This window comes from Anomaloglossus baeobatrachus, chromosome 5 (assembly GCF_048569485.1).
Source record: "Anomaloglossus baeobatrachus isolate aAnoBae1 chromosome 5, aAnoBae1.hap1, whole genome shotgun sequence".
NCBI classification, from domain to species: domain Eukaryota; kingdom Metazoa; phylum Chordata; class Amphibia; order Anura; family Aromobatidae; genus Anomaloglossus; species Anomaloglossus baeobatrachus.
In genome coordinates, this window is record NC_134357.1 from 238,665,149 (window position 1) to 238,686,966 (window position 21,818).

Genomic DNA, 21,818 nt, shown 5'->3' on the forward strand with positions numbered 1-21,818 from the left:
TTGCTTCACACTTTTTTAAGTATTTCATTCCACATGTTTTAATTCATAGTTTTGATGCCTTCAATGTGAATCTACAATTTTCAAAGTCATGAAAATAAAGAAAACTCATTGAATGAGGTGTGTCCAAACTTTCTTTGTCGCTCTATTGGGAGACCCAGACAGTTGGGTGTATAGGCTATGCCTCCGGAGGCCGCACAAAGTATTACACTCAAAAGTGTTAAGCCCCTCCCCTTCTGCCTATACAAGCCCCGTGCTCCCACGGGCTCCTCAGTTTTATTGCTTTGTGCGAAGGAGGCAGACCTGCACACATAGCTCCACAGATTGGTCAGCAGCAGCTGCTGACCAGGTCGGATGGAAGAAAAGTGGGCCCATATAGGGCCCCCAGCATGCTCCCTTCTCACCCCACTCTTGTCGGTGGTGTTGTTAAGGTTGAGGTATCCATTGCGGGTACGGAGGCTGGAGCCCACATGCTGTTTTCCTTCCCCATCCCCCTCAGGGCTCTGGGCGAAGTGGGATCCTATCGGTCTCCAGGCACTGAGACCGTGCTTCATCCACAACTCCTGTGGAGCCTGCTGGATAGGAGCCGGGTACCGTTCAGGGACATGGCCCTGCTACTTGAAGGTACTCTGTATCCCTGTGGGGACCGCGCACGGCAACACCTCAGCTTTGCTGGGTGTGCTAGTGCACCGGGGACCGCGGCGCTGACCGGGTTAAACTGTGCCATTACACACTCAGCGTCGCTGAGTGTGTTTATATGTAGGGGCTACCGCGCTAACCGCCGCTGCCATGGGAAACTGCGGCGCGGCTGGGACTTGTAGTTCGCCGGGGACTTCGGCACCGGCCGCGCTTTTACGGCGGCCACGCTTATACTCGAGTCCCCGGCTTTCTTGCGGCCTAGTTTCCTTTTCTCCCGCCCCCAGCCCTGACAGGCAGGGGAAGGGCGGGAAGCTGCACGGAACGAGCAGCACGGAGGGCTGGAGTATGATTTCCATTCTCCACCCCCCTCACTGTGCACAGTGTGAGCACCAGTTCCCGCACTTTCTCGGCCACGCCCACGGCTCCCTCCTCTCGTCAGGACGCCGCAGCCATTCCTGTCAGCTCCTCCGACGCTGCAGAGAGGGACAAACCCTGGGAGACCCAGACACGGTCTCTGGTGGCCTCACAACCGCTTTAAAGCGGGTGGTAAGCAGCACCTGTTGGTGCTAGCCCCATGGTGCTGTAGTGTTTTGATACATTATTTGTTTATAGTATACTCTTTCACTGTATGAGCACAGTTCATTCTGGCTATATACCCTATTGTGTTACTCAGGGAAAACAATAGCATGGCGCCCACAAAGGCAGGGGTGCCAAAACACAGGCTTATTATGCTGCCTGCGCCGCTTGTACGACCCAGCTGCCGGCAGGTCCCACTGACCCTCATTGTGTGCAATGTTCGGCCCCTGTGGCACTTCTTCAGCCAGAGCCTCTGCTAAGAGGGGCCCAGGGGGAGTCACCTGCTGACACTGTCCAGGTGACGGGGACTGAGTTTGCAAAACTCTCTGAGACTATGGCTAAGATACTAGAAGCCTTGCAGTCCAGGCCGGTATCTCAGCAAAGGGACTCTGTTGAATCATTGTTCCCTGGCCCCCCTCAGTTGGACCAACAATGTCCTCCCGGGGTATCTCATACATCCCAGGCTGAGGGTTCTGACTTAGACCCCAGTCCCAGACCGACTAATCGGGCTCGCTTAGAATTTCCCTCGACATCATATTGTTCAGGGTCTCAGCGGGGGGAATCTCTGGTTGATGATGCGGAGACAGCTGATCAGGATTCTGATCCTGAGGGCGCTCTCAATCTTAATACTCCAGACGGGGACGCCATAGTGAACGATCTTATTGCGTCCATCAATCAAATGCTGGATATTTCTCCCTCAACTCCTCCGGCGGAGGAGTCAGCTTCTCAGCAGGAGAAATTCCGTTTCAGGTTCCCCAAGCGTACACCGAGTATGTTTCTAGACCACTCTGATTTCAGAGAGGCAGTCCAGAATCACCATGCTTGTACAGATAAGCGTTTTTTTCTAAGTGCCTTAAGGATACACGTTATCCTTTTCCCCCTGACGTGGTTAAAGGTTGGACTCAGTGTCCCAAAGTGGATCCTCCAATCTCCAGACTGGCGGCTAGATCCATACTTGCAGTGGAAGATGGGGCCTCGCTCAAAGATGCCACTGACAGGCAGATGGAGCTCTGGTTGAAATCCATCTATGAAGCTATCGGAGCTTCTTTTGCCCCAGCATTCGCAGCCGTATGGGCGCTACAAGCTATATCAGCAGGTCAAGCGCAAATTGAAGCAGCCACATGCACGTCCGCGCCACAAGTGGCATCCATTACCACCCAGACCTCGGCATTTGCGTCTTACGCTATTAATGCTGTCCTGGACTCTGCGAGCCGTACGGCGGTTGCGGCCGCCAATTCGGTGGTACTCCGCAGGGCCTTGTGGCTACGGGAATGGAAGGCAGATTCTGCTTCCAAAAAGCGCTTAACCAGTTTGCCAATTTCTGGCGACAGGCTGTTTGGCGAGCGTTTGGATGAAATCATCAAACAATCCAAGGGAAAGGATACATCCTTACCCCAGCCCAAACAGAACATACCCCAACAGAGGAGAGGGCAGTCGAGGTTTCGGTCCTTTCGGGGCGAGGGCAGGTCCCAATTCTCCTCGTCCAAAAGGTCTCAGAAAGAACAAAGGAACTCTGATGCATGGCGGTCTAAGTCACGTCCTAAAAAGACCACCGGAGGCGCCGCTAACAAAGCGGCTTCCTCTTGACTTTCGACCTCCTCTAGCAGCATCCTCGGTCGGTGGCAGGCTCTCCCGCTTTTGCGACACCTGGCTGCCACAAATAAAAGACCGCTGGGTGAGAGACATTCTGTCTCACGGTTACAAGATAGAGTTCACCTCTCGTCCCCCGACTCGATTCTTCAGGCATCCCCGCCTCCCGAGCGAGCCGAGGCTCTTCTGCAGGCGCTGCGCACTCTGAAGGTAGAAGGAGTGGTGATCCCTGTTCCTCTCCAGCAACAGAGCCACGGTTTTTACTCCAACTTGTTTGTAGTCCCAAAGAAGGACGGGTCTTTCCGCCCGGTCCTGGACCTGAAACTGCTCAACAAACACGTAAAAGCCAGACGGTTCAGGATGGAATCCCTCCGCTCCGTCATCGCTTCAATGTCCCAAGGAGATTTCCTTGCATCGATCGATATCAAAGATGCTTATCTCCACGTACCGATTGCTCCAGAACACCAGCGCTTCTTGCGCTTCGCCATAGGAAACAAACAACTGCAATTCGTGGCACTGCCGTTCGGCCTGGCAACAGCCCCACGGGTTTTTACCAAGGTTATGGCTACTGTAGTAGCGCTCCTACACTCGCAGGGTTACTCGGTGATCCCGTACTTGGACGATCTGCTAATCAAGGCACCTCTCAAGAGGCATGCCAACGCAGCCTCGACGCTGCCCTGGAGACTCTCCAGGGTTTCGGGTGGATCATCAATTTTCCAAGGTCAAATCTGACACCGGCCCAATCACTGACGTATCTTGGCATGGAGTTTCATACCCTCTCAGCGATAGTGAAGCTTCCGCTGATCAAGCAGCAGTCACTACAGAAAGGGGTACAATCTCTCCTTCAAGGCCAGTCACACCCCTTGAGGCGCTTCATGCACTTCCTGGGGAAGATGGTGGCAGCAATGGAGGCAGTCCCTTTCGCGCAGTTTCACCTGCGTCCCCTTCAATGGGACATCCTACGCAAATGGGACAGGTAGTCGACGTCCCTCGACAGGACCGTCTCCCTCTCTCAGGCGACCAAAGCTTCCCTTCGGTGGTGGCTTCTTCCCACTTCATTATCGAAGGGGAAATCCTTCCTACCCCCATCCTGGGAAGTAGTCACGACGGACGCGAGTCTGTCAGGGTGGGGAGCGGTTTTTCTCCACCACAGGGCTCAGGGTACGTGGACCCAGCAAGAGTCCTCGCTTCAGATCAATGTTCTGGAAATACGGGCAGTGTATCTTGCCCTGAAAGCGTTCCAGCAGTGGCTGGAGGGCAAGCAGATCCGAATTCAGTCGGACAATTCCACAGCGGTGGCATACATCAACCACCAAGGCGGCACACGCAGCCGGCAAGCCTTCCAGGAAGTCCGGCGGATTTTGATGTGGGTGGAAGCCACGGCCTCCACCATATCCGCAGTTCACATCCCAGGCGTGGAAAACTGGGAAGCAGATTATCTCAGTCGCCAGGGCATGGACGCAGGGGAATGGTCCCTTCACCCGGACGTGTTTCAGGAGATCTGTTGCCACTGGGGGGTGCCGGACGTCGACCTCATGGCGTCCCGGCACAACAACAAGGTACCAATGTTCATGGCACGGTCTCAAGATCCCAGAGCTATGGCGGCAGACGCCTTAGTTCAGGATTGGTCGCAGTTTCAGCTCACTTATGTGTTTCCTCCGCTGGCACTGTTGCCCAGAGTGTTACGCAAGATCAGGGCCGACTGCCGCCGCGCCATCCTCGTCGCTCCAGACTGGCCGAGGAGGTCGTGGTACCCGGATCTGTGGCATCTCACGGTCGGCCAACCGTGGGCACTACCAGACCGAACAGACTTGCTATCTCAAGGGCCGTTTTTCCATCTGAATTCTGCGGCCCTCAACCTGACTGTGTGGCCATTGAGTCCTGGATCCTAGCGTCTCCAGGGTTATCTCAAGACGTCATTGCCACTATGAGACAGGCTAGGAAACCAACGTCCGCCAAGATCTATCACATGACGTGGAAAATGTTTCTGTCGTGGTGCTCTGCTCAGGGTTTTTCTCCCTGGCCATTTGCATTACCTACTTTTCTGTCCTTCCTTCAATCTGGACTGGAAAAGGGTTTGTTGCTCGGCTCCCTTAAGGGACAAGTTTCAGCGCTCTCTGTGTTTTTCCAGAAGCGCCTAGCCAGACTTCCACAGGTACGCACGTTCCTGCAGGGGGTTTGTCACATAGTTCCACCTTACAAGCGGCCGTTAGAACCCTGGGATCTAAACAGGGTGCTGATGGCTCTTCAGAAACCACCATTCGAGCCAATGAGAGATATTTCCCTCTCACGACTTTCGCAGAAAGTGGTTTTTCTAGTAGCAGTCACTTCCCTTCGGAGAGTGTCTGAGCTAGCAGCGTTGTCGTGCCAAGCCCCTTTCCTGGTGTTTCACCAGGACAAGGTGGTTCTACGTCCGGTTCCGGAATTTCTCCCTAAGGTGGTATCCCCCTTTCATCTCAATCAGGATATTTCCTTACCTTCTTTTTATCCTCATCCAGTTCACCAATGTGAAAAGGATTTGCACTTGTTAGATTTGGTGAGAGCACTTAGACTCTACATTTCTCGTACGGCGCCCCTGCGCCGCTCGGATGCACTCTTTGTCCTTGTCGCTGGCCAGCGTAAAGGGTCACAGGCTTCCAAATCAACCCTGGCTCGGTGGATCAAGGAGCCAATTATCGAAGCTTACCGTTCGGCTGGGCTTCCGGTTCCCTCAGGGCTGAAGGCCCATTCTACCAGAGCCGTGGGCGCGTCCTGGGCTTTGAGGCACCAGGCTACGGCTCAGCAGGTGTGTCAGGCGGCTACCTGGTCGAGCCTGCACACTTTCACGAAGCACTATCAGGTGCATACCTATGCTTCGGCGGATGCCAGCCTAGGTAGACGAGTCCTTCAGGCGGCGGTTGCCCACCTGTAGGAAAGGGCCGTTTTACGGCTCTCTTACGAGGTATTATTTTACCCACCCAGGGACTGCTTTTGGACGTCCCAATTGTCTGGGTTTCCCAATAGAGCGACAAAGAAGAAGGGAATTTTGTTTACTTACCGTAAATTCCTTTTCTTCTAGCTCTAATTGGGAGACCCAGCACCCGCCCCTGTTTTTTTTTGTGTACACATGTTGTTCATGTTGAATGGTTTCAGTTCTCCGATATTCCTTCGGATTGAAGTTACTTTAAACCAGTTTTTAATTCTTTTTCCTCCTTCTTGCTTTTGCACCAAAACTGAGGAGCCCGTGGGAGCACGGGGGGTGTATAGGCAGAAGGGGAGGGGCTTAACACTTTTGAGTGTAATACTTTGTGCGGCCTCCAGAGGCATAGCCTATACACCCAATTGTCTGGGTCTCCCAATTAGAGCTAGAAGAAAAGGAATTTACGGTAAGTAAACAAAATTCCCTTCTTTGGTCTGTACTGTGTGTATATATATATATACAGTGCCTAAACAAGAGCAGGATTTATTATCAGATGCATAAATCTTGCAAACCAACAAGTTATGTTGCTCAGTTAAATTTTAATAAATTTTCAACATAAAAGTGTGGGTCAATTATTATTCAACCCCTAGGTTTAATATTTTGTGGAATAACCCTTGTTTGCAATTACAGATAATAATTATCTAGGTTCTTTGGGTGTCTCATGTGGACTTTAATCTTGAGCTCCTTCCACAAGTTTTCAATTGGGTTAAGGTCAGGAGACTGACTAGGCCACTGCAACACCTTGATTTTTTTCCCTCTTGAACCAGGCCTTGGTTTTCTTGGCTGTGTGCTTTGGGTCGTTGTCTTGTTGGAAGATGAAATGACGACCCATCTTAAGATCCTTGATGGATGAGCGGAGGTTCTTGGCCAAAATCTCCAGGTAGGCAGTGCTATCCATCTTCCCATGGATGCAGACCAGATGGCCAAGCCCCTTGGCTGAGAAACAGCCCCACAGCATGATGCTGCCACCACCATGCTAGACTGTAGGGATGGTATTCTTGGGGTCGTATGCAGTGCCATCCAGTCTCCAAACGTCATGTGTGTGGTTGGCACCAAAGATCTCGATCTTGGTCTCATCAGACCAGAGAACCTTGAACCAGTCTGTCTCAGAGTCCTCCAAGTGATCATGAGCAAACTGTAGACGAGCCTTGACATGACGCTTTGAAAGTAAAGGTACGTTACGGGCTCGTCTGGAACGGAGACCATTGCGGTGGAGTACGTTACTTATGGTATTGACTGAAACCAATGTCCCCACTGCCATGAGATCTTCCCGGAGCTCCTTCCTTGTTGTCCTTGGGTTAGCCTTGACTCTTCGGACAAGCCTGGCCTCGGCACGGGTGGAAACTTTCAAAGGCTGTCCAGGCCGTGGAAGGCTAACAGTAGTTCCATAAGCCTTCCACTTCCGGATGATGCTCCCAACAGTGGAGACAGGTAGGCCCAACTCCTTGGAAAGGGTTTTGTACCCCTTGCCAGCCTTGTGACCCTCCACGATCTTGTCTCTGATGGCCTTGGAATGCTCCTTTTGTCTTTCCAATGTTGACCAAGTATGAGTGCTGTTCACAAGTTTGGGGAGGGTCTTAATTAGTCAGAAAAGGCTGGAAAAAGAGATAATTAATCCAAACATGTGAAGCTCATTGTTCTTTGTGCCTGAAATACTTCTTAATACTTTAGGGGAACCAAACAGAATTCTTGTGGTTTGAGGGGTTGAATAATAAATGACCCTCTGAATAAACTTTTCACAATTTAAAAAAAAATAAATAAAAAAAAAATAACATTCTTTTTTGCTGCAGTGCATTTCACACTTCCAGGCTGATCTACAGTCCAAATGTCACAATGCCAAGTTAATTCCGAATGTGTAAACCTGCTAAATCTGCAGGGGGTTGAATACTACTTGTAGGCACTGTATATGTGTGTGTGTGTGTGTGTGTGTGTGTGTGTGTGTGTGTGTGTGTGTGTGTGTGTGTGTGTGTGTGTGTGTATGTATGTATGTGTATATATACAGTTAGGTCCAGAAATATTTGGACAGTGACACAATTTTCGCGAGTTGGGCTCTGCATGCCACCACATTGGATTTGAAATGAAACCTCTACAACAGAATTCAAGTGCAGATTGTAACGTTGAATTTGAAGGTTTGAACAAAAATATCTGATAGAAATTGTAGGAATTGTACACATTTCTTTACAAACACTCCACATTTTAGGAGGTCAAAAGTAATTGGACAAATAAACCAAACCCAAACAAAATATTTTTATTTTCAATATTTTGTTGCAAATCCTTTGGAGGCAATCACTGCCTTAAGTCTGGAACCCATGGACATCACCAAACGCTGGGTTTCCTCCTTCTTAATGCTTTGCCAGGCCTTTACAGCCGCAGCCTTCAGGTCTTGCTTGTTTGTGGGTCTTTCCATCTTAAGTCTGGATTTGAGCAAGTGAAATGCATACTCAATTGGGTTAAGATCTGGTGATTGACTTGGCCATTGCAGAATGTTCCACTTTTTTGCACTCATGAACTCCTGGGTAGCTTTGGCTGTATGCTTGGGGTCATTGTCCATCTGTACTATGAAGCGCCGTCCGATCAACTTTGCGGCATTTGGCTGAATCTGGGCTGAAAGTATATCCCGGTACTCTTCAGAATTCATCCGGCTACTCTTGTCTGCTGTTATGTCATCAATAAACACAAGTGACCCAGTGCCATTGAAAGCCATGCATGCCCATGCCATCACGTTGCCTCCACCATGTTTTACAGAGGATGTGGTGTGCCTTGGATCATGTGCCGTTACCTTTCTTCTGCAAACTTTTTTCTTCCCATCATTCTGGTACAGGTTGATCTTTGTCTCATCTGTCCATAGAATACTTTTCCAGAACTGAGCTGGCTTCATGAGGTGTTTTTCAGCAAATTTAACTCTGGCCTGTCTATTTTTGGAATTGATGAATGGTTTGCATCTAGATGTGAACCCTTTGTATTTACTTTCATGGAGTCTTCTCTTTACTGTTGACTTAGAGACAGATACACCTACTTCACTGAGAGTGTTCTGGACTTCAGTTGATGTTGTGAACGGGTTCTTCTTCACCAAAGAAAGTATGCGGCGATCATCCACCACTGTTGTCATCCGTGGACGCCCAGGCCTTTTTGAGTTCCCAAGCTCACCAGTCAATTCCTTTTTTCTCAGAATGTACCCGACTGTTGATTTTGCTACTCCAAGCATGTCTGCTATCTCTCTGATGGATTTTTTCTTTTTTTTCAGCCTCAGGATGTTCTGCTTCACCTCAATTGAGAGTTCCTTAGACCGCATGTTGTCTGGTCACAGCAACAGCTTCCAAATGCAAAACCACACACGTGTAATCAACCCCAGACCTTTTAACTACTTCATTGATTACAGGTTAACGAGGGAGACGCCTTCAGAGTTAATTGCAGCCCTTAGAGTCACTTGTCCAATTACTTTTGGTCCCTGGAAAAAGAGGAGGCTATGCATTACAGAGCTATGATTCCTAAACCCTTTCTCCGATTTGGATGTGAAAACTCTCATATTGCAGCTGGGAGTGTGCACTTTCAGCCCATATTATATATATAATTGTATTTCTGAACATGTTTTTGTAAACAGCTAAAATAACAAAACTTGTGTCACTGTCCAAATATTTCTGGACCTAACTGTGTATATATATGTATGTATATATATATATATATATATATATATATATATATATATATATATATATATATATATATATATATATATATATATATATATATATATATATATATATATATATATATATATATATACATATTTCATATGTAAACAATACTCTAAAAGTAGTTGATAGACCTGTATACATAAGGACACTCATATGTAAACACTACTCCCAAGGCAGCCGATGGACCTGTAAACAGCACCATAAATCGTTATACCTTGTGCATATAAATTTTGGGCACACATATGGCTCAGCACAACACCACTAAACCATGACGATCTGCGCATGCGCTGCCACTGGCACCATTTTATTGAAGAACATACGCACTGTGATTCGCCATACTGTCTTCAATAAAATGGCGACACATACAGCTGATACGATTACATGGCAGATGCTTATTGGCAGAATTAGTAAACTATGTGGTAACCAGGGTGGTAACTATGTGGTAACTAGAAACAAGCAACACAAAGCCTTTTTTAATGTAACATTATTAGAGAACATATATAAACATCATGTGATGGCACAGACTAGGCTGCATCATTAGGGGGTTAATAAAATGATTGATAGGAGTCATTTTACATGGTGTAATTGTTTTTTTTTTTTTTTTTTGGGGGGGGGGGGGGTGAGTGCCTATCACCAAATTTTGTTGTTATTTTTTAGTTTCTCCTCCATTGCTGAGATATTGGCAGTCAAATATTTGGCTCCTAATGAGTTAACTTTTGTTGTCCAGATAGGTGTTATCAGATAGCACCTCATACAGGGAGAAGTACACACCCACCTGTGCAGACATTCTTGCATCCGGTGTCCACTTCCACATGGAACATTTGGTTACAGGTCCTCTTTACATGATTAATGGCTGATTTCTCTTTGAATGTACAGGATTACATAGTAGTGAATAAGGTGTCTGAGGATGAAGAATGGGACACGACCCAGGATCCCATTATGGAGCATGAAGGAAGCAAGGAGCAGAAGATTTTGGAAATCACCAACATGATCATCCATCTGCTGACAGAAGAGGTGAGCGAGCAACAATATAGGACAGAAATGCCATGTGTGGATGATGATGGTAACATTGCAGTAAATGAAATTCACACTAAGTTCCTCTGTTCCTAAACACAAACCCTTTTCTGATCCACCTACAGGAATTCTTCCACTGTCAGTCTCAGCTGCTGAGCTGTCCTTTCGCCTGTACCGTATGTTCTCAGCAGGCATTCCCATGACAAGCTTCATAGCTTCACAGATCACCATTTATTAACCACTTGGGCCTCTTTCACACATCGGTTTTTTGCCATCAGTCGCAATCTGTTGTTTTGTGAAAAAAAAAAGATCCAGTGCTGAATCCGTTTTTTTTCTCATTGACTTGTATTAGCGACGGATTGCCTCACATTACATCCGTCGTGCAACGGGTTGAAAAATGTCGACGGAGCCGACGTCCACATGAACGTTTTTTGTCTGCGTCCAAAAAACGGACAGCGACGGATCCGTCAGCTTCCGTCGTTTGTTATAATGGAAGCATATGGGCGCAGGATCCGTCGCAATCCGTCAAATGACGGATTCCGGTGACGGATCTGTCTTCTTGTAACCGAGTATGCTCAGATGTGTAAATTCCATTTTTTGCCATGGAAAAAAGTGGTACAACAGATCCTTTTTTAAACTGGATCCGTCGCATCAGTTTTACCACAATCGTCGACGTGTCCGTCGCATCAGTCACAAAACAGATTGTGACTGATCGACAAAAACTGATGTGTGAAAGAGGCCTTATATAAAGGATTAAATGTGGATAATTAGAAGTAAGGAATATCGTTTTACAATTACCACCATATAGTAACATTTCGTGGTAATATTTCCATCCTGGTCCTCCTCTTTTAATAATCTCTCCATCATCTAGTATTGTGCCCATGTTATCCCCTGTGGTAATGTGTCCATATTGTAGTAATGTGCCCATATTGTCCCCTGTGGTAATGTGCCCATATTTTCCCCTGTGGTAATGTGCCCATATTGTCCCCTGTGGTACTGTGCCCATATTGTCCCCTGTGGTACTGTGCCCATATTGTCCCCTGTGGTAATCTGCCCATATTGTAGTAATGTGCCCATATTATCCTACTGTGGTAATGTGCTAATATTGTCCCCTTGTAGTAATATGCCCGTATTGTCCCATTATGGTAATGTGCCCATGTTGTGCCCTGTAGTAATGTTCCCATATTGTCCCCTATGGTAATGTGCCCATATTGTCCCGTGTGGTAATGTTCCCATATTGTCCCGTGTGGTAATGTGCCCATATTGTCCCCTTGCGGTAATGTGCCCATATTGTCCCCTGTGGTAATGTTCCCATATTGTCCCCTGTGGTAATCTGCCCATATTGTAGTAATGTGCCCATATTATCCCACTGTGGTAATATGCTAATATTGTCCCCTTGTGGTAATGTGCCCATATTGTCCTCTGTAGTAATGTGCCCATATTGTCCCCTATGGTAATGTGCCCATATTGTACCGTGTGGTAATGTACCCATATTGTCCCCTTGCGGTAATGTGCCCATATTGTGCTCTGTGGTAATGTGCCAATATTATGCCCTTGCGGTAATGTGCCCATATTGCCCCCTGTAGTAATGTGCCCATATTGTCCTCTGTGGTAATGTGCCCATATTGTCCTCTGTAGTAATGTGCCCATATTGTCCCCTTGCGGTAATGTGCCCATATTGTCCCCTTGCGGTAATGTGCCCATATTGTCCCCTTGCGGTAATGTGCCCATATTGTCCCGTTTGGTAATGTGCCCATATTGTCCCCTTGTGGTAATGTGCCCATATTGTCCCCTAATGGTAATATGCCCATATTGTGCCCTGTAGTAATGTATCCATAGTGTAGTAATTTGCCCATATTGTTCCCTGTGGTAATGTGTCCATAGTGTAGTAATTTGCCCATATTGTTCCCTGTGGTAATATGCCCTTATTGTGTCCTGTGGTAATGTGTCCACAGTGTAGTAATGTGCCCATATTGCGCCCTGTGGTAATGTGTCCATAGTGTGGTAATGTGCCCATATTGTTCCCTGTGGTAATGTGCCCATATTGTTCCCTGTGGTAATGTGCCCATATTGTTCCCTGTGGCAATATGCCCATATTGTGCCCTGTGGTAATGTGCCCATATTGTGCCCTGTAGTAATGTGTCCGTAGTGTAAGTGTAGTAATGTGCTCATATTGTTCCCCGTGGTAATGTGCCCATATTGTAGTAATGTGCTCATATTGGCCCCTTGTAGTAATATTCCCTGTTATGACGTTGTTCACATACAAAAACATATTCTTCTCACCTCTCCTCCGTTCCTTCAGTGTCCTCACCTCTTACCTCTTGCAGCCCGCAGGCACCTAGTCCCCGTGATGATCTCTGTCCGGTACACGGGTCCGCCGCCATAAGTATTTTCCTTCTTTGGAGCGATTTGCGGCACTGCTGCTCTCTTCACAGTTTTACTAATGGCAGCCCTGCTGGCCAATCAGAATACACCCAGGTTAGCTGCTGGCCTCTGATTGGCCGGTGGCAGCTGCCATTAGTAAAGCTGTGCAGAGACGTGCTTCTCTGAGCGGTGCTGCAAATTATACTCACTTGAAGGAAAGTGTTGACGGCGGCGACCCCGTCTATGTACCGGGCCTCAATCGTCACGTGGTCTAGGTGTCTGCGGGCCACAAGAAGCAGCCTCAGGGGCTGCATGTTTGAGACCTCTGCTCTATACATTTCATACACATTGTTTCATAATAAGTAAATCCAATAACACATCAATACACAGTCACAATATAAAAGCACGCAATATAAGATCACAGGTCTTCAGGGAGGCTTGTAGGGGTCATGTCATCCCCTTACAATGTACTGCAGTGTGTGGTTATTGTAGAATGAAAGATTATCTAGCTGTTTCTGTTTCACTTCAAATTGTCTCTCCAGTAAAGGAGACAAACTCTAGCACAGCGCCACCTATTGGAAGTAGCGATCCTAAAAGTCACAAGTGGATTTTCAACAATCCTTTGCAATATGACTCAGGATATATAAGCCAGATCAGAATCCCAATTTGCAGACACGGTGTTTCGGGGTGCTTGCCCCTCGTCAGTGCAAAGTATGGGGGTGTCTGATCTGGCTCATGAGAAAGCTATGTGGGGACCACGGGGGAACACTATTCTCCTTATGGAGACTTTGCAAGCCAGTCTGGCTGCCAGATAAGGGGACTTATAGCTGCCACGCCCCTCTAGGAAATATTCAAATTGTCTCTCCAGTAAAGGAGACAAACTCTAGCACAGCGCCACCTATTGGAAGTAGCGATCCTAAAAGTCACAAGTGGATTTTCAACAATCCTTTGCAATATGACTCAGGATATATAAGCCAGATCAGAATCCCAATTTGCAGACACGGTGTTTCGGGGTGCTTGCCCCTCGTCAGTGCAAAGTATGGGGGTGTCTGATCTGGCTCATGAGAAAGCTATGTGGGGACCACTGTTTCACTTTAAATCCGTTTTTTTTGTGAATCTGTAATATGTGTGCCAGGTTCCTATAAGGTGTCAGGACGTCACTGTCCATTTCTCCATGGAGGAGTGGGAGTATGTAGAAGAACACAAGGATCAGTACCAGGACGTCATGATGGAGAATAACGAGTCCCTTACATCTCCAGGTGAGTGGTGACTGTTACTGACTACAAGTTTTGTATGTCAGCATGAAATGTCCATCATGATCATGAGAATTACATATCCACAATGTACTTTAAATTATTATATTTCTTGTACAGAAGGACCAGTATGATAAAAAAAAAGAAATACTCCCTTACTTGCTATGTGTATTCTCAGAGGATAACTGTCCCCAATGACGTTTTTATTGAAGGGTTTAAAATTTATAACGTTTAGTTACCAGAAGTCATGGGTGTTTGAAACAATGCTATACATGGCACATCCCTCTTAGTAATTATACTCCTCTCAGGTGCCAGTGCTGTCCCAGTGGTGTTTGCACGGACTCTCCTGGGGCTCGCGTGACATTGTTACGTCATGAGATCCCTGCAGCTACTTCACTGTCCCCTGTTTGGATAAATCAGACTTCTGGAAGAAGTTAGAGCGAAACCGCAGTGATCACTTCGTCTGGATGTCAATTAAACTTGAAGGAGAGGACAGTGAGGGTGATGCTGATTTGGCTGTAGGGATCTCGTGACATAACAATATGGACCTCTTTGTAGCTTTAAGCTAAGTAATACACTCCTACTTCCTAAGTTGTCTGAAGCATACTCCTATGGCCCATATGTCTAGAAAGCTAGATCCTTTTTTTTAATTCTTCACTGTAATTACTGATGAAATCTCATAGGTGGTTTCATTGCCACAATTTATCTAACTACACCATTAAAAAGCATACACACTGTAATACCTAAGGGTTATAAAACAAACACAACATGATGCATAAAAAAGAATAAGTGCTTGTTTACACCTTGATTTTTGCCTTGGAAAAGACCACAATGTTTTAAGGTACATGCCTGCGATCCGGAGACACTGCGTTCTAGACACAGTATCATCCCTCCTGCGGAAGTGATCTCTGAAGGGGAAAGCAGAGGTCCATGGCCAAGATCTGGAGTCTTGGCGCTGCAGACTTTTGCTGTGTTCTCCCCACATCACCGCAGCACAAATTGTCATGCTGCAGCTCGGAAAGCCGCGAGAAAAAAGAAGCACAGTGGGCACGGGATTTCTATAAATCCATCCACTGTGCTTGTACTGTACACCGCAGCATTGTACCAGCAAAGAGAATGATATTGCTGAAGTCTCATCCACATGCTGCTTGTTTTATTCTTTTGGAGATTTGAACCTTCAAAACTTTTTTTCCAATCTGCATTGAAATGAGTCCAGAGTTACAGACTTTGGAGACATTGCTCTGTTTGCTTTATCATATATTAATGACTCTGTTATATATGATATATGGACTATACATTATATTTCATAAACTCCTCACAGAGTCAGCGAAGGAGGCTTAAACCTGCTGTGAAGGGAACAATTTGGGAGGATTTCATGTTTCCTTCAGTACATCTTTAGAAAGCAAGCCGACCCTCAGCACTGCCACCCCCAGTCTCATGATGACAAGCCACCTACGATAGCCACGGGACTGCTGCAGCCAAACGCGGTTTGCCCCAAAGCAAATCCATGCATCTGAGGAAGCTTAGAACTGATAAACTGGACAGTGCTGGATTTTCTCACCTGCCACCATCCCAATGGACACCCTGTTCAATACATATTCCTTTTCAGTAGGTGCACATAAGGAAAAGGAAGGCACCTTTCGAAAGGTTGGCCTAGAGACCTCCAAGATCCTAATCTGCCTAATTTCCTTGCTTGTAGTTTTTGTTAACCCTTTATTTATTTGTTTGCTTCACATTTTCGGAAATTTAGAATATAGAATCTGAAATAGTCACCACTGCCCTTTCCAATGAGGGTTCTTGGCCTTGGATTGGTGAACAGGTATGGGGGAAAATAATATATTTTTACACTTACGGAAGTGTTGCTTTCATTGCTTCTTTGAAGTCTACTAGAAGCTTTCCATTTCTACTGACAAAATCTATTTGCTCTTGTAGGATGGAATGTCTCAGCATTAATGGCTCCTCCTAGTCATCTTTACAAGATCATATTATTAGCCAGTTCTCCAAATAATGGCAAAACCGGGAAGTCCAAAAATATATTAAATCTTTGCTTGGAAATGATCTACCTGCTGACTGGAGAGGTAAGGGACGCTGGAGGGTATATATTATCTTAACCAAATTAATCCTGTAGTAATGTGATTGTAAATATATTTTTCTCTTACACAGGATTATGCCGTAGTGCAGAGGACATCTGGCGAGTGTTTGACCTCGCTCAGCCGACCCCAAGTGTCTGACAGATTGAATAGAAACCAGAGTGCTATCACGGAGCCTCCACATCATTTACTGGCCCATGACAGAATCAGTAAGCCAAAAATCCTTGATCTCACCAACAAGATCATTCAGGTGCTGACCGGAGAGGTGAGCGCTGCCGGGAATACTGTGACATTACATATTGGCACCAAGATGATGTGTAGTAATGCTTTATTGTATGTCAGCTACCTTCTAGGTGTCAGGACATCACTGTCTATTTCTCTATGGAGGAGTGGGAGTATATAGACGAACACAAGGAACAGTACAAGGACGTCATGATGGAGAATCCTCAGCTCTTCACATCACTGGGTAAGAGAAGACCACTTGTAAAGAATAGAGCAGGTTTTAGGGTTAACTTAGACATTCTGTAACCAGGGCTGTGGAGTCGGTAAGCCAAACCTGCGACTCCGACTCCTAAGTTTCCCTTGCACCGACTCCAACTCCGACTCCACAACTCCGACTCCCACATATATTGCTTATATTTATGTGAAAAATGTATTGTAGTACAAACAATGTGAACATCATTTAATCATTTTTATGATACAAAAATCAAGATATTTAGATAGAACATAAAATATATTTATTGGAATACAACTTTAGAACACAAACTGTAATAAACTGTAAATATGTAATACACTAGGTGATATATACACACACACCGTATATAGCACTATGTAATAGACTATGTAAGTGGCAAAAAGCAGTTTTCAACTAAAACATACTAAATAACATTTGTGCAGTCTATGAATTTGTTGTAAGAAATTGAATTGCTTCCATCAGATCCTCCTTCGCAGATGACCTCAAATCTGACCTAATAATTTTAAGGCTAGAGAACAACCTCTGTACAGTAACTTGAGTTGGAGGCAAAGCCGTAACCACATGGGCAACATCTCTAACAATTTCCGGGTATAAAGGAATTGCCTCATGCACAGTCAGTTTTGATGAACGGTTGAATTTTTCTATTTCTTTGAGAGCAAGTGAAAAATTTTGCTGAAATCTGGTCAATCTGCTGCTATAGGAGACTGAGTGAAATCTTTTTTTCCTTGCGGCAACACTTTGCCTGCTCCATGTCATCCAAATACTTGTCAAAGTAAAACTTCTCATCTGATGAGGATGAAGATATGGCAGCAGTAGCACTGTCAGGACCCAAGTCCTCTTGCGCCTGGCAGTCCTGTAGCCGCTCATCCGAACTGCTACCTCAGTCAAAGCTTCTTTTCCTTTAGTAAGCTGTTGATCATCAAGCAGTATACGATGACTTGGGTCCACATAAACAGCTGCCAGAAGAATTTTATTTTCAATTAGCTGTGTCTCTCTCTGTTTCATTGAAGCAGAAATGCCATCTGCGATTAAACCTCCTCTTTGGGACAGGCAAAATAGCAAGTTCTTCCACTCCCTTATGAAAATTCCAGGAGTTAAATCCTCAGCTTGTAATTTTTTAGTCACGGTAAATGGGTGATTAAGCAATTCCTTCAATTCAGCCACCTGTGTCCATTGACCTTCATTTAGGGTTACCTGAGGGTTCGCCATATCTATAAGAAACGATTTTAGTTCAAGCAATCGCTCAATCATTAAATAAGTGCTGCTCCACCGATTGGCTTGATCGACAATTGCCCCTTTCCTAGCACGTCTCTTCAAGATGGAATCAATTTTAGGGGTTCTGGTGGCAATAACCAATTTCCTCATTTTTCCAATCAGATTTCCAGCATGTCCCTCTTGCAGACTATCTTTTATTGCCAGCTGCAGCGTGTGCACAACACAGCACATGTGATGAATAAGAAAGTGTTTTGAAGCAGCTTCAACAAGATCATCTAATCCTAAAGTATCATTTTGCTGTTCTTCTGTTGTAATATCTGTTTGTTCCTCAGTTACATGAACAGCATTGTGACCTTCCATCTAAAACATACTGAATCCTAAATTTTCTTCTAGCTGTTGTTCATTACTCTCATTCATCAGTTTAATTGTACTTATCATGTTTGAAGCATTGTCCGTTATTTTTCTAATCTGCTTTTGCTATTGAAAACATTATCTATGAGCTCAAAAACCTTTCAGGTGATGCGGTTTTTTAAAAAGCTGATCTGCTTTTGCAGCTGAAAAACGTATCCTCAAAAAATGCTGCAAAAACGCTGTGTGTGAATGTAGCCTTAGATCAGGAATAGAGCAGCCATTTATAGGACATTTCATAACTTTCCCAAATTCCTATGAAAAAATATTCAGCACATTCTGCATTGAGCTACTGTACCCAATTGACTATATATTTTCGGAGTCGGTCCATTTTATACCGACTCCGACTCCGATTCCACCAAAATGTACTCAGACTCCACGACTCCGACTCAGACTCCACAGCCCTGTCTGTAACTGTCTAACTTATTATTAATTATAATGTGTGTGTGTGTGTGTGTAATAATATATATATATATATTTTTTTTTAATATGATACATTTCGTAACCTCCTTGTGTTTAAATTGCTTCTTTACAAATGTATTTTGCTTGTTATTTTTTTCCAATTAAAAAAAGTTTTTATCTTTTCTATTACAGGAAAGAATTTTGTTTTGTTTTGGGTTTGTTTTTTTTATTTTTTTGTGGCATGGTTTATAATATTTAAAACTGATGTGTACGTGGACAAAATTATTGCAACCCCTTTCTTAAAGTAAGAATAACGCACAATAGTCTCTGAAATAACCAGAAACTGACAAATGGAATTTTCAGTTTAAATTCACTAATAAAAATCACATTGCTTTTGACTTGTGGTTCAACAGAAGAAAAAAAACACAAAACCTCACACTAATGAAAATGGCCTGGACAAAACTGATGGTGCCTTTAGCAATATTTTGTCGCACATCCTTTTGAGGCAATCACATTTGAAGCCTCACAGAGACTTCTGCACCTGTCCACAGGTATTTTGTCCCACTCCTCTTGATCAAAGTATTCCAGCTGTCTCCAATGTGAAGGTTGCGTTCTCCAGACTGCAAGTTTTAGTTCCTTCCACAGATTTTCAATAGAATTTAGATCAGGGCTCATAGAACCATTCCAGATTAGTCCAATTCTTCGCTCGGAGCGAGCGGAGGACCCATGACCTGTCACTCAGACCAAGCTTTCTGACACTGGGGAGCACATTTGGCTCCAGAATGCCTTGATAGTCTTGAGATTTCATTGTCCTCTGTACAGATTCAAGACAACCTGAGCCAGATGAAACAAAGCAGCCCCAAATCCTAACCGAGCCTGATCCATGTTTCACAGTTGGTAAATGTTTTCGTTCTACGCTTCATTTTTCGTCTGTGAACATAGAGTTGATGTGACCAATCAAAAAGCCCCAGTTTTGTTTGATCTGTTAAAAGAACATTTTCCTAGAAGCTTTGTGTCTTGTCAGTGTTCATTTAATAAAATTCCAGTTTGACTTTTTTTTATTATTTACTTTTAGCCATAGTTCCCTCCTCGGTCATCTTGCATCAAGTCTACTTTGGCGAAGACAGTAACGGATGGTGCGATCTGACACTGATGAATCTTGACCTTGGAGTCCAGCTCTAGTCTTTTTGGAAGTTGTTCTGAGCTGCTTGATTACCATTCGTATTGTCCTTCTCTTCAATTTGTCATCAATTTTCTTCTTGCTGTCATGTCCAAGGAGTTTGGCTACAGTCCCACAGAAATTAAACTTGTGAATGATTTGTGTAACTTTAGTAACGGGAACTTCAAGCTGTCTTTTTCTTTCTAATCTGTTGAGAGAACTCTCTACTTACCTTTCTTTGGTCCAAGTGTGGTACACAATACGATACCAAACAGCACAGTGACTACTTTTCACAATTTAAATAAGCAGACTGACTGATTATACGTTTGTAGACACCTGTGATGTTAATTACAGGACATACCTTAGCTTCATCTGTCCCTATGGTCAAATTATTTTCACTCATTTCTATGGACACCTTCATATTTTTCCTGGATATTTTTAATACTTTGTTTTGTTTTCATTGTTCTGATGAACCACAATTAAAAAGCAATGTCTGATTTTCATTAATTCATATTCAGTAAATTGAAAAATACTTTTGTCAGTTTCAAGTTATTTCAGTGACGGTTGTGGGTTTCTCTTACTTTAATAGAAGGGTATCAACAATTTTGTCCACTTGCGTATAATATCTTCTTCATTGTGTTTTTAGAATGAAAACTAAACATCTGATTTTACTTCCAGCAGATAACTGCACTAGCCTCTCAGAAGAAAATACTTTATTCCAAGAATATAGCGCACAACTTCAAGATACTTTTCACCCTTCTTCCAAGAAACACTTATTTACTCCAAATGATCCCTCAGTCATTTCCAACAATGATCTGCTATCTAATGCAGCTAATGAAGAGGAACTTTCGTGTGAACAATCACCAACTGTTAAACAAACCACAGGCCGTAGAAAAGATAAAATATTTATTTGTTCTGAATGTGGGAGAAATTATAAAAATATATTTAACCTTTCCATGCATATGAGAATGCATAGAAACGAGAGGCCATTTTCATGTTCTGAATGTGGGAAATGTTTTACAAAGAAATCAATTCTTGTTGAACATCAAAGAGTACACACAGGGGAAAAACCATATGCATGTACTGAATGTGGAAAATGTTTTACCAAGAAATCAGCTGTTGTCGAACATCAACTCACTCATACTGGAGACAAGGCATTTTTATGTTCAGAATGTGGAAGAGCTTTCTACAAAAAATCACATCTTGATCGACATCAGAAGACTCACACAGGAGTTAGGCCATTTGCATGTGAGGAATGTGGGAAACGTTTTACCAAAAAATCAATTCTTGTTGAACATCAGAGAACTCACACAGGAGAAAAGCCGTTTTCATGTTCAGAATGTGGGAAAAGTTTTGTGGTCAAACGTCATTGTGAGAGACATCAAATAACTCACACAGGAGATAAGCCGTTTTTATGTTCAGATTGTGGGAGAGGCTTTTCAAGAAAGTCACATCTCGAGAGACATCTGGGAACTCACACAGTAGAAAATCACATTCATATTCAAATCGTCAATGTTTTATAATACAACATCATTATTTGTTTTTAGATAAAATAAAACCATAAATTAAAACTGTTTTATATAAAACTGTAGGAGATATTTTGCCTGGAAATCAAATTTTGATAGACATTGGTCAATTTACACAGAAGATAAGGCCTTTCATGTCCAAAATATACAGTGCTGGCCAAAAGTATTGGCACCCCTGCAATTCTGTCAGAGAATATTCAGTTTCTTCCTGAAAATGATTCCAATTACAAATTCTTTGGTATTATTATCTTCATTTATTTTGCTTGCAATGAAAAAACACAAAAGAGAACGAAAAAAAAATCAAATAATTGATCTTTTCACACAAAACTCCAAAAATGGGCCAGACAAAAGTATTGGCACCCTTAGCCTAATACTTTGTTGCACAACCTTTAGCCAAAATCACTGCGAACAACCGCTTCCGGTAACCATCAATAAGTTTGCTGTAATTTTAGACCA

At 44.3% G+C, this 21,818-nt stretch overlaps 1 protein-coding gene across 4 annotated transcripts in view; it reads left to right on the forward strand.

Moving 5' to 3' along the window:
- LOC142311121 (uncharacterized) overlaps nucleotides 1-21,527 on the forward strand; it is a 59,519-nt gene extending 37,992 nt beyond the window's left edge. For 3 of the 4 annotated variants that reach the window (XM_075349248.1, XM_075349246.1, XM_075349247.1), the window contains exons 4-9: nucleotides 10,333-10,470; nucleotides 13,970-14,093; nucleotides 16,020-16,165; nucleotides 16,251-16,442; nucleotides 16,520-16,643; nucleotides 20,515-21,527. In XM_075349248.1, coding sequence (XP_075205363.1) covers nucleotides 10,333-10,470; nucleotides 13,970-14,093; nucleotides 16,020-16,165; nucleotides 16,251-16,442; nucleotides 16,520-16,643; nucleotides 20,515-21,359 — 1,569 coding nt within the window. In that variant the 3' untranslated portion in view covers nucleotides 21,360-21,527. The remainder of the gene's footprint in view (nucleotides 1-10,332; nucleotides 10,471-13,969; nucleotides 14,094-16,019; nucleotides 16,166-16,250; nucleotides 16,443-16,519; nucleotides 16,644-20,514) is intronic. The other variant, XM_075349249.1, reaches the window with a different exon arrangement.
- The last annotated feature ends 291 nt before the right edge of the window (nucleotides 21,528-21,818 follow it).